We start from the raw sequence: 17310 nt of genomic DNA on the forward strand, positions 1-17310 counted from the left end.
AGAGAGAGAGAGAGAGAGAGAGAGAAAGAGAGAGAGAGAGAAAGAAAGAAAGAAAGAAAGAAAGAAAGAAAGAAAGAAAGAAAGAAAGAAAGAAAGGAAGGAAGGAGGAAAGGAAGAAAGGAGAAAAAGAGAAAGGGGGGAAAGAGGGAGAGTGAAAGGGAGGGAAGAAGGGAAAAAAGAAAGGAAAGGAAAGGGAAATGCTTAGTCCCAGAGGAAAAAAAAATAGAGTAGCTGTTAGATTACTATATGTCACAAGAGGCCTTGAAAATAACAACCCTTCACTTTCAAACAGGTTTTCCTTTATCATTCTAACAACTTCTCCTTTGAGTTTATTGGAATGGTTTTCTAGTCCAAACAATTCCTTATTTGAATAGAAGAAATATAGTGCCATTTCTAGCATACACTAGACACTTAGGAATAGAAGTTATCATAAATCAAGATGATAAACGCAAAGCGAAAGGAAGACAACATAACTATCATTTATTTAAATTGAAAGAAATCCATCATCTAAATCACAGAGAAAATATTTTCTGCTGAACAGAATTATCTTTGCTAGAAATGTGGCTCAGTCTTATTTTGGCTTCCTGTAAATGCAATCCAATATAAAGGAAACACAGACCTCTTGCCGTTTGTACCTATTGAAAAACTAAACACTTACAAGATTCAGTGCCATAATGATTACGAAATTGATACAGACGGCAGCAGCTGATGTCGCGAACTGCCAGTGTTGTTTGATGAAATTCCACTTGAACGAGGCAAACTGTTCCATGACAACTAGGCGATATACTACAACTGCGAACACTGCAGTGATCACCAGAGAAATCTACAATATGAAAGACCAGAGGTGACATCCATATTTTGCATCATTCACAAAACAAAAGCAAAACCATAAATTCCAACACACTGCCCCCAGAGGCTAAAGGAATTTACTTTTCCAAGAAAGGCTACATAAATTTAATTTTTCCTTTAAGGAACTAAGTTACATCAGAGTCAAAATAAATAGTATAAGATTTAAGTTATTTTATCACACTAACATGAGTATTCTGGTCAAATATCCACTTTCAACCAGAATGCTTGGTTTTGAAACAGGATAGCTAATCTATCAAGGCAACTCATGTAATTAATCCCACTTTATGTTAGATGATCTCTGCTTCTCTCCAAGAGTGTTTTACTTAAGGATATGCACAAACTCCCTGCGTAATTACTCCATGACCTGCTGTGATTTTGATTAAGAGTATATATTGCCAAGGTATTGAACAAGAGGTGGTTTCTTGCATCCTTGTGGGAGGTCACAGAATGAGTGGATATCCTAAAACTTCCTTCTAAACCTGGAATCCCACAACATCCTGATATTAATGGTAATACGTTACCATGAAGAATATTCCTGAGATAGAAACAAGAAGACGGCTGACTTTGTCCGAGGAAGGCTGATGTGGCTCAGGTTTTCCGCTGATGGGATTCACTCTCTCCATCTTGTAATACTTTGCTTCAAACTGTGGACGGAGTGTTTCCTATTAGAGAAAGTAAAGTTACCTAAATATTGAAGAAAAAAATACAAAAAAATCCTTCCAATAAGCGATACAAAATTCCTGGATTTTGGCCTACTTTTATGTCAAGTCTTGGCAAAGATGCAACTTTTTAAAAGTAAGATGCAAATTACTTTCCAAATAAACCCTAAACTATATTCTAATTAGCACAATTTTTCACTAATGTAATTAAAGGAGACATCATAGAAATGCTCTGAAGAAATTTCTTTGCATCGTCATCGATCTCTCTTATCTTCATAAAATGACACTGCCTCATTATTGAAATCTTGTTAATAAAAAACCATCAAGGGGAAATCTAATGATGTTCAGCTGCCTCCAATTTGGACGTTAAGGGCCATAACAAATTTCTGCATCATTTGTCACCCCAGTTTCCTTATCTCCTGGTGTCCTCACAGCTTACCTCCTCTTCTTCCCATTCAATAAGGTCCCAAGTATAGGTCAGTGTACTTCTTCTCCTTTTCCAAAACTCCAGGAAGACAGTGGCTATAAATAATAATATTATTATAATGCTTTACTCAACCATATCACATTCTTTCATTATCGCTTTTCTTCTTTGGGTTGAGGCATTTTTACCATATTACGTAATTGTTGGAATCAATTAAATTCATACAACTGGAATTTTATTTTCTCTCATTCTTTTTTGTTTTCCACTGGATTAAATAAGCAGAGATTTTTGTTAGCATGACCTCAACAAAGTGATGCTATAACAGAAAGTCAATGTTAGTGAGCTAAATATTTATTGTTCCTTTTGACTTGTTGGTGCTTATTCAAAATGATCTAAACTACCTAAATAAAGACCTCTACAGGAATGACAACGAAGGTCAGGTGCTTCTTCTCCAGAAGTCAGAGAGGGATGGGGTGTGGGAGAGACAGGACTAGAGCAAGGCTATCATGGTGGAAGGAAAAAAAAAATAGAGAGAGAGTTCATAAAAGACATTCTTGGATACATTATTCTAGGTGGACTCAGCATGTACTAACAGAGACTCAGTAAAAAAAAAATGCCTGAACCATTGTCTGGATTTTCTGAGTAAACAGTTAAGAGAGAGATTGTTCTCTTTTTAGTAAGTGGGCTTTACCTTACAGTATTCAAGACTTTGTGGACGTAACTAAGATCTTACATGTGCATTCTTAAAAATCCATGATACCATTAATCTATCCAACTATCTGTCCATTATGAAAGAGAAACATCAAAATGGAGTTGATGTTATCAAGAAAGCAGTCTAAAATGAAACCAGGAGGCCTCCAGGAAGCTGAGCTAATATACCTCTTCCATGTGAAACTGAACTTTTGAACTGGGCTAAAACAAATGGCTTCATCCTGATACGGTTCCTTAAACTGGCTCTGCATCTCTGAAATCTTTATTAAAAATAATAAAATTTTCACCTAGCAGCAGGCCTAAGCAATTAATTACATATAGCACGGTGTTAAGTCTGCCTGCCAGCATCAATCACGGCTTGTTCAAAGTAACTTATGCAACCCTTTTAAAAGCCCCCCCCCCTTTTCTGTCCTTATAAACTCTGCCTCTTTCTTTCCCATTCTGAAGATAGTTGGGCTTCTACCCAAATCTGTGTCCTCAATTGTAATTCCTGAAAGAGACCACCAAATAAAACTTTTATTTGCCTTGTAATTCTTGGTCAAAATTGATTAGCATTACAAGGTGTCAGAAGTAAGATCCAAAATGACTTGCCTCCTCCTTGGGCACCTCTGCAGGTTTGAATAATGTACGTACAAGAATCCTTTGCACTCTACTGTCCCCCTGGTGGTCCCAGATCATTGTGGTAAGTCCTCCTTAGTCCAAACCTCCCACCTTGGTTGAGGTGCAGGTTCTATTTGGGTGTCCTCTGTTGCCAGCTTCTTGTCTATGGGACTTAAAATGCCTCTCTGGTAATTACTCTTTTGAAAAATGGGAAGTTCACTTTCTAAGGAAACAATTGCTAAACAGCTATCTTCTAGAACTCCTGCTGCATTTATGTACAAAAATTATGAGCTCTTGTCTTGCAACTTTCTACCTCCCTGGATCATAATTACCTTGGATGATTGACAGTGAAACTGTCCAACTCAAGGCTCTTTTGAAATCCCCTAGTTAGGGTACCTACACAGTCAATTAAGAACAGGCTACAAAGCTAAGCAACCTGAAAGGGAAGCATACTTTTTAATAGGCATTTTGAGGCCTCCAAACAATAAGTGATTCAAAAATTGCTTTCTTCCAAAATAAATTCTAAATTAACCAAAGAAAATTCTGAGTTGCCTGAGACTTACTAAACTTGAGGAAACTTCTAAATGTTCTTCTGATGCCTCATTATCTGCATCTCTGCTCCTTTGCTGCCTGTCTGTTCTCCCCCTTTTATAATATGTGGATGACTTCCTCCTCTGCTCACCCTTGGAGGAAGCATCTCTTGAACATAGCCTCTACCTCCTCCAACAACTTAAAAAAAAAAAAGGGACATAAGTTATCCAAAGAGAAACTCCACTTCTGGAAAATTCAAGTTAAATATCTGGGATATTCATTACTGATTAAGGCCTCCACTGGATCCCACCAGGATCCAGGGCATTTTAACTTCTCCTGTCACAAAGACTAAAAGGCCAACTCAGAAGTTTCCTAGGTTTGGCTAAGTATTGCAGATTTTTTTTTTTTTGTCATGACTCAACCTTTATACTCTCTTCTCACGGCTGACCAGACAGAGCCAGTCATGTGGACAGAGGAATCCCAGAAAGCCTTCAATGAAATAAAAGGCAGTCTTTATGATCTGCCTGCGTTAGGGCATTCTGATTATCAATTACCCTTTTTTCTTTTTGTCCATTAAAAAGGGAACTGCCTCAGGTGACTTGACCCAATGACATGGAAGCCAACATAGGCCCATTGACCCTTTAGCCAACAGTTATTGGGTCGTCGGGAAATTCATGACGAGTTTTTCTATATTTTTCAATGCAAAAATGCGTGATGACTTTCCTGGGGACCAATAGTTCTGGTGGCCCAAGGTCTCCTTACCTGTATGGGAGCTATGGAGACCACTGTCAATTTACTATAACATGTGGAAGACATTATAATGGGCCAGCCACTGACTCTTTTTGTGTCTCATTTAGTGAAAGCCTTACTTAACTCTCATCACACTCAGCCCCCTCTGCTAGACTAACCTCCTATGAAGTTCTCTTATTGTCTTCATCTAATGTGTCTAGTGCTCACTGTAATACTATGTATGACCTCTGCTATTCTCCTCCCTCTGTGCTGACAAAGGCCCTCAGGACTGCTCGCAATTCACAGACCAACTACAAGCTCCTCAAATTAATTTACAGAAAACACCTCTTGAAAATCCTGAATTAGTTTGGTTTTCTGATGGTTCTTACCTAAAAGAAGAAACAAGCCACTATGAAGCAGGCTATGAAATTGTATCACTAAATGAAACCACTGAGGCAAGTGCAATGCCTTAGGCAACATTTGCTCAACAAGCAGAGCTCTAGGCATTAATTTGAGCTTGAAATGTGGACAAGTGGCTAACATTTATACTGACGGCAGGTACGCCTTTGGTGTCGCCCATGACTTTGGTATGTTCTAGAAACAGACAGGACTCTTGACTTCTTCCGGACAAAAGATAAAAAAACGGTTCTTATACTTTAGAACTCTTAAAGATTATCCAATTACCTAAATCTTTAGCAATCATAAAAATCCCTGGACATTCAATGGTCAATACGAAGAAAAACAGAGGTAATTACTTGGCTGACAGCATTAAAACAATCTCAGCCCCTAATGGAAGCACCAAAGCTACTGGTGAAAGCCATTAGGGATTTAAAACATAACATTATGGAAACACAGCATTTAACTGCTTAAAACAGAGTAGAAAGAAATGATTAGAACAAGGCTATAAATGTGACCCTATAAGAAACTTATGGGTAGGGCCAAACAACTGACCAGTCCTCCCTGATTGCATCTAACATCATTTATCATAATATGGACATGACTTAACTCACTGGAACAATGATCAAATGGTTTCACAGGGAAAACAGTGCCACCAAAGCCTAAAGCACAACCCTGGAAAACCCATTCAGACCCTTATGGGTCATTGCCCGTGCCTTCAGGACCCTTTGAGTTCTGGTAAATAGACTTTATTCAGTTGGCCCCTTCTCAAGGAGACAAATACATGTTAGTGGTGATTTGTGTGTTTCCTCACTGGGTAGAAGCATTTCCATGCCACAGAGCCACAGCATCAACAGGAAATAAAGCTTTCCTACTTGGGCTATCCCCTCAGAGCTCCGTAGGGACTTAGGAACGCATACCACAGGACACATTATACAGCCTGCTTGTTAAGATCTGGCTGATTTTGCAACATTTCCATTGTGTGTATCATCCCCAGTCCTCCGGACTTAAAGAATGGACTAACAAGGTAATAAACACGCAACTGGCAAAACCGGTGAAGTCTTTTCACCTGCCTTGGCCTAAGGCTCTTCCCTTGGTATTACTCAACCTAAATCTATCCTCTTCAGCAAACACAGGCCGTTTCTTTTTGAAATTATTACCGGTAGACGTATTAGATTAGATCAAGAAATGTATTAACCCTGCACAGCTGAAAGGAGGCCTCCTGACATACTGTAAAGAACTTTTAAGGGTCCTTACCACTAACTCACAGCTCATATAGCAATCTTTCCATAACACGCTTCTGGGAGGTGGAGATCTATAACACCATAATGTTCAACCGGGAGATTCTGTCTCTTGGAAACGCCATCTCCATAAAGATGCCCTTCAGCCCCGATGGAAAGGGCTGTATCATGTGTTATTAACTATCCTTTTTGGTGCTAAATTCAAGGGTACAGACTCATGGGTTCATGTTTCTCATTTAAAAAGGACACCCACACCTGAGTGGTCATTTCAGCCTACCGTAGATCTTAAACAGAAAATCTCTAACTCAAGACCACCACTAGAATTCTCATTCCGGGATCAAAGCAGACAGCACCCGATAGAGATGGCTCTTCCAGGACCCCAGACCAGGCCAGTCATACATGATTCTACCCACCAGCTCTTACACTTGGTCTTTCTTTTGACCACTTTGGTTTCATTTACTGATTATATTGCTATCATATTGCTGTTATAACCCATTTTATATTGCGTTATATTGCTATCATAACCTATTTTCTACCTGAACAAAATTCTTGAGAAAACATTCTTCCTTTTCCCACTTCTTCCATCTAACTTCAAAATGAACATACTCAGATTCCTGTCTGCTTACTGCATGACTACCCTATTTGCCTGCCAACACCCCCTATCCATCAATTACCCAACATCACCTACTTAACTGACTGTTTGTTGGATGCACACCTGAGTTAACCATACTCATGAGGAACCAGATTAATGGCTTCGCCCTTAAGCCTTAAAAGCTCACAAAACCTAACTGGACATAATACTGGATTTAAAGTCCTTATTTATTCTCAAACCTTTCTGGTAGGTCAGTGTGTGTGGCCTACTATAAATGCAGTAAGAAAGGTTGAGGCATATCCTAAACTAGGAAGTTCTCGGTTTATCTGAACAAACTCAAATTCCAATAATACTGCCCTAAGCCATCAGCAAGATTTGTTCCACTGGCTCACATTTTGCCCCCTAGATTAAAGAGTAGAGTCTAAAAGAAAAAAAAAATTAGATTCTAAATGTGAGATGGAGGGCTAAGACTTTTAAGGCTTCAATTCAGTCACTTTGTTCCCCCAGAAGCATTCTATGAAATTAACCCTATTCTTGACAGCAGAGACTGAGGAACGACATTGAACTGGTATCTAGTTGAGGATTGATTACTGGGTATGGAAATTTCAAGAAGAAACAGGAATCTGTGAAGGACTCCATGAATTGGTGACTTAAGAAAAGTCATGAAAGTGGCTGACAAACATTACTCATTTTATTATATTGGTGGTGAATGTTTAGCATGCATAGTTAACTCTGGGGTCCTGGCAGGATAAGGTGGTTTCTGAAGCAAGTACGAGACTGAAAGAATACAAAAGCATTGATGACAGAGACCCTGATAGGTTTTAGCAGGGGTGAGGATGTGGGGCGGGTGGAGAGCTGAGAGCTGAATCGAGGGGATTTACAAAGTTTCACATCTTAGAGCTTTCAAATAATCTCAATGCTAACACTACATCTCAGAATAATTAAATCAAAATCTCAGGACAAAACCCAGCATCAGTATATTTTTAGGTCTCCCGAAGACTTTCAATGTGCAGCCAAGGTTGTTCACCATCTCTTCGGGGAAAAGTGGTGGAGCTGATGAAAGAGGTGAAATGGAAGTCAAAGTCACAGTTGTTAAGAAAATAGAACGTTAAAACTAGAATTGTAAGGCCAAGCTGTCAGAAATAATGGTTTTCCTTTTGTTTTGAATTCCAACTATTTATAGAACATTTTAATAATTATTTTAGATACATTACTTCTAATTGCTATCATACTTATTTTCAACAGTTAAGAAAATAAGAATGACAACTACATGTACCAGGTATATATGAGATGTGCTATAAAATGGCTATTGTTATTCCTCTTATTTTTAAAGATTAGAAATTTGCTAGAGTCACACAGCTAGTTGGACCATAAATCATTTTAACTCAAAAAAATTCATACTCTTTCTACCATAGCGCAATGCCTGCCTGGATGTTAATGGATAGACTTGAGGCTGGAGATGCTGAGATGGGAATGGAAATCTGAGAACAAACTATGAAAGTCTTCAAGAAGTTAGGTAGATAGAAATGTAGATAGTAGTAGAAATCAAAGAGCATGGGGTTCAAAGGAGGGAACCCTGATGTGTAAGGGCAAAGAATGTGGTTCACAATGAGCATGGTGACAGAGAACGTGGGATGGTCAAGAGGCGAGGAAGCATATTAAACTTATTTAATGTTAAAATAAAAATAAAGTGTATAAAGTAAAAGCCATTTCTCTTACCAAGAATGAAGGTCAATACAGATATAAAATTATAGAAATATATATATATATATATGATATATACACACACACACACATATATATATATAACATATATAAGATTAGTACATAGATAAATTAGATATATCATACTTTTGGATATACAATGCCCAAAAGAATATATACCAAAGTGTTAATACTAATTGTCTCTGGGAAGTGGATTATGGAACACTTCCTACAAAATATACATTGCATAAGGAGTATGCACTGCCTATGTTCTGATTACTATTCTATATGGAAAGTTTATCAGCTCTTCCCTGTGGTCTCATGAAACTGGGTTGGGATGGCGTTGGAGGCTAAGAGGCCTGCAGTGGAGAAGGGTGTTTTGTTATCAGGGGAAAGCCAGGTTTCACATGAGTCCTGGCGTCAACCTCCAGGGGTATTCCGGAAAAGCTGAAGATGATACTGCATAATTCTGTTCCTTAGCAACCACACTGTATGCATTTTTTTTAAATCCTGCCTCTCTCAGGACAAACTTTTCTCAATTTTAAATAGTTCAAAGCTGCACATGTTGCATCCAGCCCTTGTACGTCCATTTCCTCATGTCCTTTGGGATCTAAAGTCAACAGCGCAGAGTGACAGAATCTTACAGTCATGCAGGTAGAAGAGGTTAGGCTCCACATGTAGTTTGTTCCGAGGTATTTAATTTTTAATGAAAACAAAGCCCAGAGTGGTTGACATACATCACTGACCTTGTCCACAAACCTGCCAAAGCATCTACAACACTTTAGTACACTTGTTCTGCACCTGGTTTTTCTTACACCTGAAGGTAAATCTCTTGAGTGCCCTTTTTCTTAGCATTTTTAGTGCATGGCACAATGAAAATGCTCAATAAATGTTTGTTAAAGTGAACTGAATGGCTGAATAGGGTCCAGTGATTGTGACTTCACTGGAGATGTGGGAAGGAAGAGGGCCCCTCATTAGAGAAGCCCATTCTTTATCCGTTTTATACATTGATAATCAAGTTCAATTTTACTTGGGAAAGTGATTATTAATTTAAAAGTTCTGAAAATTTCTTCACTATACTGTATTTTGTAGGGAGGGGAAAGAGGCCAATTCCAAACACAAATGAACTTAAATATGTTTGAATATGGAGAGTAAAAAGGAATTCCAAAGTATTGTTTTTGTCAGAAGAAATAAAGACTGAAAGCTTTCTCAAAACAAGACCCAGCTGAAACAACAATTGACCAGACCGACAACTCTGAGGCTGCCAATCTGGATAACACCCAGGTACTCCTGAACACGCGCTTCCATTTCCCAGATTAATTTTTAGCAACATCCTCAAGGATACTGTGTGTTCCCCACACAATATTGCAACATCACTATACACAAGGTAGAAACAGAAATGTCACTAAGCAGGTTCTACAATCAGCAGAGAAGCTATGAATGTGGAACATTTTAAATTTCCATGCGAAAGTTACCGTTTTTTGTTTTTGTTTTTTGGTTAACACCTTACAGAAATGAAATTAATGGAGTTCTATCATAAGTATAGAGTAAGCTAATCAATATAAAGAGCCTACAAATATGAATGACGCAGCAGGTTTTGAATATTTGGGATGAACTGGACTTGACACAGCCATACCTAGAACTGGTTACGTAATCAAGACCTTCACGTCTTGTTAAATTTCCTCTTTGTCTAAGGATAGGAGATCTTGCTATAACATAACTTCCAGCTTCCCTCCTCTCTACCTCCCTCTCTAAAAACATTAAATAAGCAAGAAAACAACAAATAACTAGGTTCTAAGAATATGGTAGGGCCAGCATTTGAACCCCAAGTGCTGAAAATCTTCACCAGTTCCTAAAATTAGACTTGACGTTTTTCCTCCCTAAGAAAACTCATTTAGAAATAAAGAGCAACACACAATTGGCATCATGTTATATTAAAATACAATGAGAACCCTCACCACAGCCTTTAACAGGGCAGACTTTTAACTTTTATATGAAGACTCTAAAGCTGACTCTTCTTTCTTGTCACTCAATATGCTACCGGCACTCGTACATTAAGCATTTCAGCAGCATTTGTTCAAATTTAAGTGGTTCCTTTCAACTGAATTGCTAAAATAACTGGAGGAGCCCACACAAATAAAAACTTGTCAGGTTTTGCCATGTACTTTTTATAGAATATAATGTAATCTTTTTTAAGCACAGAATTAATTTTTCTCAGGCCCCTTCCTCATCCCATCATTCAACTATCCGATACACGTTCTTTCCTGAATCCTGTTGAACATTTACTGATTACAGCTGTAACACCAGCACAAATAACTGGAACAGGGCCTTATCTTGTTCACTTCTGAAATACAGGTGCTTAGGAGTGCCTGCCATATACTAGGCTTTCAATAAATATATGCTGCATGCATTAATTAAAACTGTAAAGAAGAAAATAAAAGTCACCTATAAACCCCCTACAAATAAGGAGCTACTAACATTTTGGTAATTCCATCCAAGGTATTTCTCTTGAGCAGTAGTTTTAGGGCTGACATGCTGCTGAGAGTCAGAGGTGTGGCCATACTGGTTGTTAATTTATGGCAGGAAAAACAAAACAAAACCAAACCTCCCAACGGAGTCCTTTAAAGGTCTCGTCCTCTTCACTGGCTGGCCTGTTGTCCTCAGGAAACCTTTACCAGGACAGGATACCTGTCCAGTTAAGACTTGCAACCACTTATGGACTCCAGGAAAGTGCTTCAGAACTAAGGTCTGCATCCATTCTGACTGGTCAGTGGCAGAGCCCTAAACATTGTTAAGCGCCTGCCTTTTCACCTTATAACCATCCCTTTGTAACTGGATACTTAGAACAGTACTCGACACCATAGGTGAATGACTGTCCACCCTATCAAAAAAATTACTAACTTTAATAAACACAATAAAATTTATCTTCTTGATTAAATTACAAGGGTCCTCAAAAGGAAAGACAGCATAGTGTGGAGAAAGAGCATGGCTTGGCATAGCTGTGCTCTGGGTTTGAAAGCTGCCTGTACCCTTTTCTAATTGTATGACCTCAGACAAATGACTAAGTGATGATAAGACTCCTTATTCACAACTTAACAATGATAATAGTAAAACTGTCTTCACAATTTTAAAAAAAGGTGGTGTAGGAATTACATGAGATACAATTTGTAAGCAGTCTACATGTAATTCATTTTAAGAATAAAATAAATTATAATAACCAATTTTTTCAACATTCTGCTAGTATAATAGCAGAACGTTTGTAGACAAAGATCTTGGTTTCCACTGATTAAGATATTGTATATTTTTTCTGCAGGAAAAATAGAGCTATTGTCAATTATTTATATTTCAATTGTTTCGCTTTTATAAAAATTCAGTTACAATCAGTTTTCACATAATTTCTATCTTTGCCCACACCTAGCAAATGAATTATATTGTCTTTTTTCTTCTTTTGTATTTAAGACTGTAAAGCTTCCTCTAGAGTAAATAAGTCAGTTCAAAACATTTTCTGAGCACACAATGCTTATCTATTCTTAAACTATACAAAAAAAAAAGGAAATGAATTGCACCATATTCTCAAAGAGGAAGAACAGAACTAGCATTTATTGAGCACTTACTATGTCCCAGGCTTTGTGCTAGATATTTTTCACTTAACTAATATCATTTCTACAACAATCCAGGTGAAATAAAGATTATTAATCTCATTCAGTAGATCAGCAAACTGAAGCCCTTGGGGGTTAAGTGACCTGAGGAAATCACTTGGCTGAAATTTGAATCCAGATCCAAATGCTTACATTTTTTTCTGTGGCACAGGAAAACTTACACCAAACATGGTCTAGGATACAACTTTTTGACCTATATAATTTGCAACATCCTTCTGGGAAGAAGTATCACAGACTAAATATTTAAGCAAAAGTCTAATAGACACAGAGATTTAGAACTTTTAGGAGGTTAGCTGCTCATCCACCCAGTTGTCCATCAATCAACTGTCTAAAGCTGACCTGACATCCTTTTTTGTTTGTTTCGTTGGAGTCTCAAGATGATTATTAATCATTCCCTTTTACTATAAATGTCTCTAGTGAGACAGAAATTTTTGCACTGGTCTTTTGGAGTTTTCCTTTGCAGTAAAACTAATAAAATTTTGATACATGCTTATAATTGTCTGAAAAGATTATCTTCTTTTATGAGACTACTATATCTGAATTTGTAGAAAGCGACACACAAAAGCAAACATAATGCTTCTTGGTTCACACTTTAAGCAGACACTTAATTATTCAAAAAAGAATTACATTGTTTATATTTATAATTTTGATGTGTTTAAAAGCTCCCTGTAGACACAGCCCAAAATTCTGGCTTCCCAAATATTGGGTGGTCAGGTGGTCCTGAGTGTCTTTGACAGTTGACTAATAGAATGTTGAATCAGGGATACATTTAGTTTGGGTTCAGTAGGATATATTTATGTAGTTTGCAGGCACTTCCATGTGTTGTTCAATTATTACTAACTACCTAATGTAGCAATGGGTTTTGAGGAAATTCCTTCCAGTTCATGTTGACTTACAGGTGCCAGGCCTGGGGCTGTATGATAAGATACACACGTTCTGTGGTATTCAGCACTGATAATGGAAGAGAAATAATATCTGAAATGTATGGAGCCATAAACTACTCTACAGAAAATTATTTCACAAATTTCAACTCATATGTGAAACACACTAGACAGAGTTCCCCAAATGTGCAATATTAAAAATGCACATGACATGACCAATACTGAATTAAAAAGCTGAAATAAACTTTTCAAAACTATCAATAATAAAAAAATAAATTTCTAGAAGACTAAATTACTTCTCTATACTTTCTATGAAATATTTTTTAAACATCCTATGCGGAGGTAATACAAAATGCAGACAAAAATGTAGGACAAAAAGCATTACAGAGATGAGTCAGGCAGTTATTTGAAAACAGTGACTTTTGTGGACTTTGAATTTATATATTTGGAGCCTTTTGAAAACTTCTGATTTTTTTCCCAGTTTAGTTACTTTCATACCTCATTTTGTATTCATAAGTTTGTATTCTTTTCTTAAAGAGAGCTTCCAAAATTCAGTATCTCTTCCCATGAACAGTATAATGAATCAAACACCTATGTGCCAGCTAACCTGCTAAATGTTTTACACATTTACTCCTTAACCTCACAACTCCATGTACAAGAAAAAAAAATTGCTATTTTACTGGCAATGACGAAAGTTGATAAATAATGAACTTGCCCCCCAAATGAACTCGACTGAGTACCCCAGGTCAATCTGGCTCCTAAGGCAAGTTACTGGTTTAAAGTACTCATTCAAAGGAGAGGACTTACAACAACCAACCGTAGGTGTCCTTTTTAAAGATTCTCTCCCAATTCAGTACAAAAACGTCTTCCTTTTTCTGTAGCTAAGAGTTTCTAAGAACTGTCCACTTAGTTAAAAATAGCATGTTTCCATTGTTTTCTACAGTGTTTAATTAACCCTTTCGCTGCATTAATTGATTTCAAGTTTTTTCCCAAAATGTGTCAGAAATCCACAAAAAAACAAAAAGTTGATATTTTGAATATTTTATGCATTTAAGAGTAATAAAAATTTGAGCTGTTTTGTATATGTGACATTATTTTTATGTCTTACAGAATGGTACAGTTGAAACCTATGTAACTTTACTAACCATTGTCACCCTAATAAACTTTCATAAAAAAAATTCTTTTTTCTTCATTCTTGAAATACACAAAAAAATAGAAAAATGTACATCTGCTTTCCTAAACTTCCTTTCTGGAAGTTTCCATCCACAGTTCAGCGGATGGAAATATTCATTTGGATATATCCTACCATCGCCGCAAAAGAGTTAAGGTGCTTATAGTCCTTTAAATAGACGTGAAAGCCACTTGTCATTGTTATTTGCTGCCTGTGAACTTGATCAAAATCCCCTTCAGGCCTATCCTAGACTTCTCCTTCTTCCCTAACCCCGCCCCTCTCCAGGTCATGGCTCAGTGCTGAGAATCCTTAGTGAATCAACTCTGCATTGTTGTTGCTGAGGCTGTTCTTTAGCTATTATAACTTTTTGAACCAGAGAGAAACAAACTAGAGATGCCAGAATTTTCTACTTATCTGCCTTGGATTTTTGTTTTTTTTTTAAGAAAGCATTCATAAATCACTTGATTTTTTTTTCTCAAGGTGGCGAAATAAGTTATCGTATTACCCATCTGCCAGTTTTGCCATTCTATGTATGCCTGGTTTTAACTTAATTTAATTGAGTCCATATAAAAATAGATTACATAGTTGATAAAGTTGGCAACTAATCTAAAAAGGTTAGACTCTATAATTAAATTAGGGGTCTAAAAGAAGGAAGGTTGGATAACAGTATTCTCCAACCTATAGGACTGCAGGAATGAATCAGTTGTGTGGCATCCCCACACAGCAGGATATCTTGCACTTGACTTGTAGAAGAGAGCAATATCATTTCCCAGAAGGCTGCTACTTGCAGGGTTGAAAAGTTGTTTTGGGTGCTAGGAAGGCTTCACTTCAGAAGCTATCTATCAGTAGGAACCTAGAGGAAGCCCAGAACTCTCTGTCTTGGTAAGACGTCCCCATGCCCTTATTCTACATGAACGCCTCTCTATCCTGTCTTCACTCACACATGGTACATCAGGACTCAGTCACTGTACTCCTTAATTCTATTCCTACCAGTTACCTCAAGAAGACCAGAATTTTCAGATCACTGAACTCTCAGATTTTGAGATTTCTGTCAAATGAAAACATTACAGTGTGTCCTCATCCACCTTATTCACCAGATCTGGTACCATGCAACTTCTGGCTCTTCCCCAAAGTCAAAATTATTCAGGACATTGAGGCAGCCACGTTAGCGCAACTCACAGAACTGCTTCAGAAAGTGGCAAGAAAGATGGGATAAGTGTGTTGGAAGCCAGAGGGAGTATTTTGAGGGGGATTAAGGGCAATGTGTCTTTTACTGTAACCATTTTTATTTTAATTTAAATATTCACTGTATTTTCTGATCACACCTTGTATGTATATGTTACGTCACAACTTCTGCTTAACAAAGAGCATAGTCTTAGATAGCCTTTAGCACCAAAATAGAATGTTTAACCTTTCTATAAAGTTATAGTTAAAGAAAACCATATTACGAAGTTCAACCATTAAGTTCATGAATTTGTTGCAATGATGTTGCTAACCTTTTTTGATATCAGGGGGATTACTCACTATGAATGTGTACCAACTGGACAACAGTTAACCAAGTTTATTATTTGGAAGTGCTGAAAAGGCTGCATGAAAAAGTTAGACCACAAGAACTTTTAGCCAACTCATGGCTCTTGCATCACGACAACGCACCAGCTCATACGACACTGTCTGTGAGGGAGTTTTAAGCCAGTAAACAAATAACTGTGTTGGAACGCCCTCCCTACTCACCTGATCTGGCCCCCAATGACTTCTTTCTTTACCTGAAGATAAAGGAAATATTGAAAGGAAGACATTTGATGACATTCAGGACATAGGGGTAATACGACGACAGCTCTGATGGCCATTCCAGAAAAAGAGTTCCAAAATTGCTTTGAAGGGTGGACTAGGCACTGGTGTCAGTGCACAGCTTCCCAAGAGGAGTGCTTCGAAGCTGACTGTAGTGATGTTCAGCAATGAGGTATGTAGCACTTTTTTCTAGGATGAGTTTGCGAACTTAATTGGCAGCCCATGTATAACACCATATGACTTAATAAGAGAAATGATAAACTTATGTTAAGAAACTGTTAGCATTCCTGAGAACGATGCCTCTATTTATCTTCTAAGAGACTATTGAAAAAAAAACTATTATCATCCCAAAAGTAATTTTCTTGTCATCAATTTCCATTGCATTTATAAAGAATATCATTGAAATATCTTCAAAGAATACAACCATGTTATTTAATTATTGATCAAATGTTACTTTGTTGCTTAAAGTGCCCATGTGGAGACAAAATATGAATTTAATGTATATCCTGTTTCAAACTCATAACTTGCTATTAACAAATTTGACCTATGGGAACAAATTTCCTATATGTGACATCAGCATCAGTCATGTGATGCTATAGGATTTGTAAAGATACCGTTTTGGATCCAGAACAATGTTTTGATTTTATTTGAAGTATGGTCCCAAACAATTTTCTGGTTCTATTTTCAGATCCATCAGGTGACAACAATATGATTTCACATTCTGGAAACATCTATTTGCAAGTGGTTCCACCCCTTCAGACAAAAGGCAGGTGTTTCTTCTTTCAATATGTATTGTGAGGCTTAATTAATGGGTGTAAAGCAGCTGGTGAGTGTCAGATGAAAGGCACCATAGTAAGTAAATGCAAAAAGAATTACGTAAGCATTGCACTGTGTGTCATCTTGGCTGGCTTGGCAAATGGAACTGTCAGGTAATTGTCCTTTATTGTCCAGTTACTCTGGAAAGACAAGGTCCCACATGGGATTGGTTTTTCCTAGAACGTAATATATACCTGGAAATGTATCTCAGTGACACTTGTTTGGCAAGAAATTACTTTTCAATTCCATCCTAGGTGATTTCACAAAGGTTTCTGAGCACAACTAAGTGAGCAAAGGAGGAACCAAGGTATTGGTTTATGCATAGCTTTCATTTATAACTTTCCTTCCAAGATGTGCTCATGACAGGGAAGGTAAATAGGGCCTAACTCTAGGGTAAGTGCTCATCAATTTGTGAAGGTTGTCAGGAGGACAATGGTGGAAAAGATTCTGAGGGTCTTCTAGAATAGCTAGGGTCTTCGGAAAACAGGGTCATGGAAGATGAGCTTTGATTCTTATGGCCGTGAGAGCAGAGAGATGTAGCAAAAGCGCCTTGTGCTTA

At 37.5% G+C, this 17310-nt stretch overlaps 1 protein-coding gene across 2 annotated transcripts in view; it reads right to left on the reverse strand.

Moving 5' to 3' along the window:
* ANO3 (anoctamin 3) overlaps window positions 1-17310 on the reverse strand; it is a 257121-nt gene that overhangs the window by 34772 nt on the left and 205039 nt on the right. For both annotated transcript variants that reach the window (XM_019627091.1, XM_019627092.1), the window contains 3 exons: window positions 1948-2030; window positions 1371-1511; window positions 659-823 (listed from right to left, as the gene is read on the reverse strand). In XM_019627091.1, coding sequence (XP_019482636.1) covers window positions 659-823; window positions 1371-1511; window positions 1948-2030 — 389 coding nt within the window. The remainder of the gene's footprint in view (window positions 1-658; window positions 824-1370; window positions 1512-1947; window positions 2031-17310) is intronic.

The sequence above is a fragment of the Hipposideros armiger genome, unplaced genomic scaffold (genome assembly GCF_001890085.2).
Source record: "Hipposideros armiger isolate ML-2016 unplaced genomic scaffold, ASM189008v1 scaffold_707, whole genome shotgun sequence".
In the NCBI taxonomy this organism is placed as follows: Eukaryota; Metazoa; Chordata; class Mammalia; order Chiroptera; family Hipposideridae; genus Hipposideros; species Hipposideros armiger.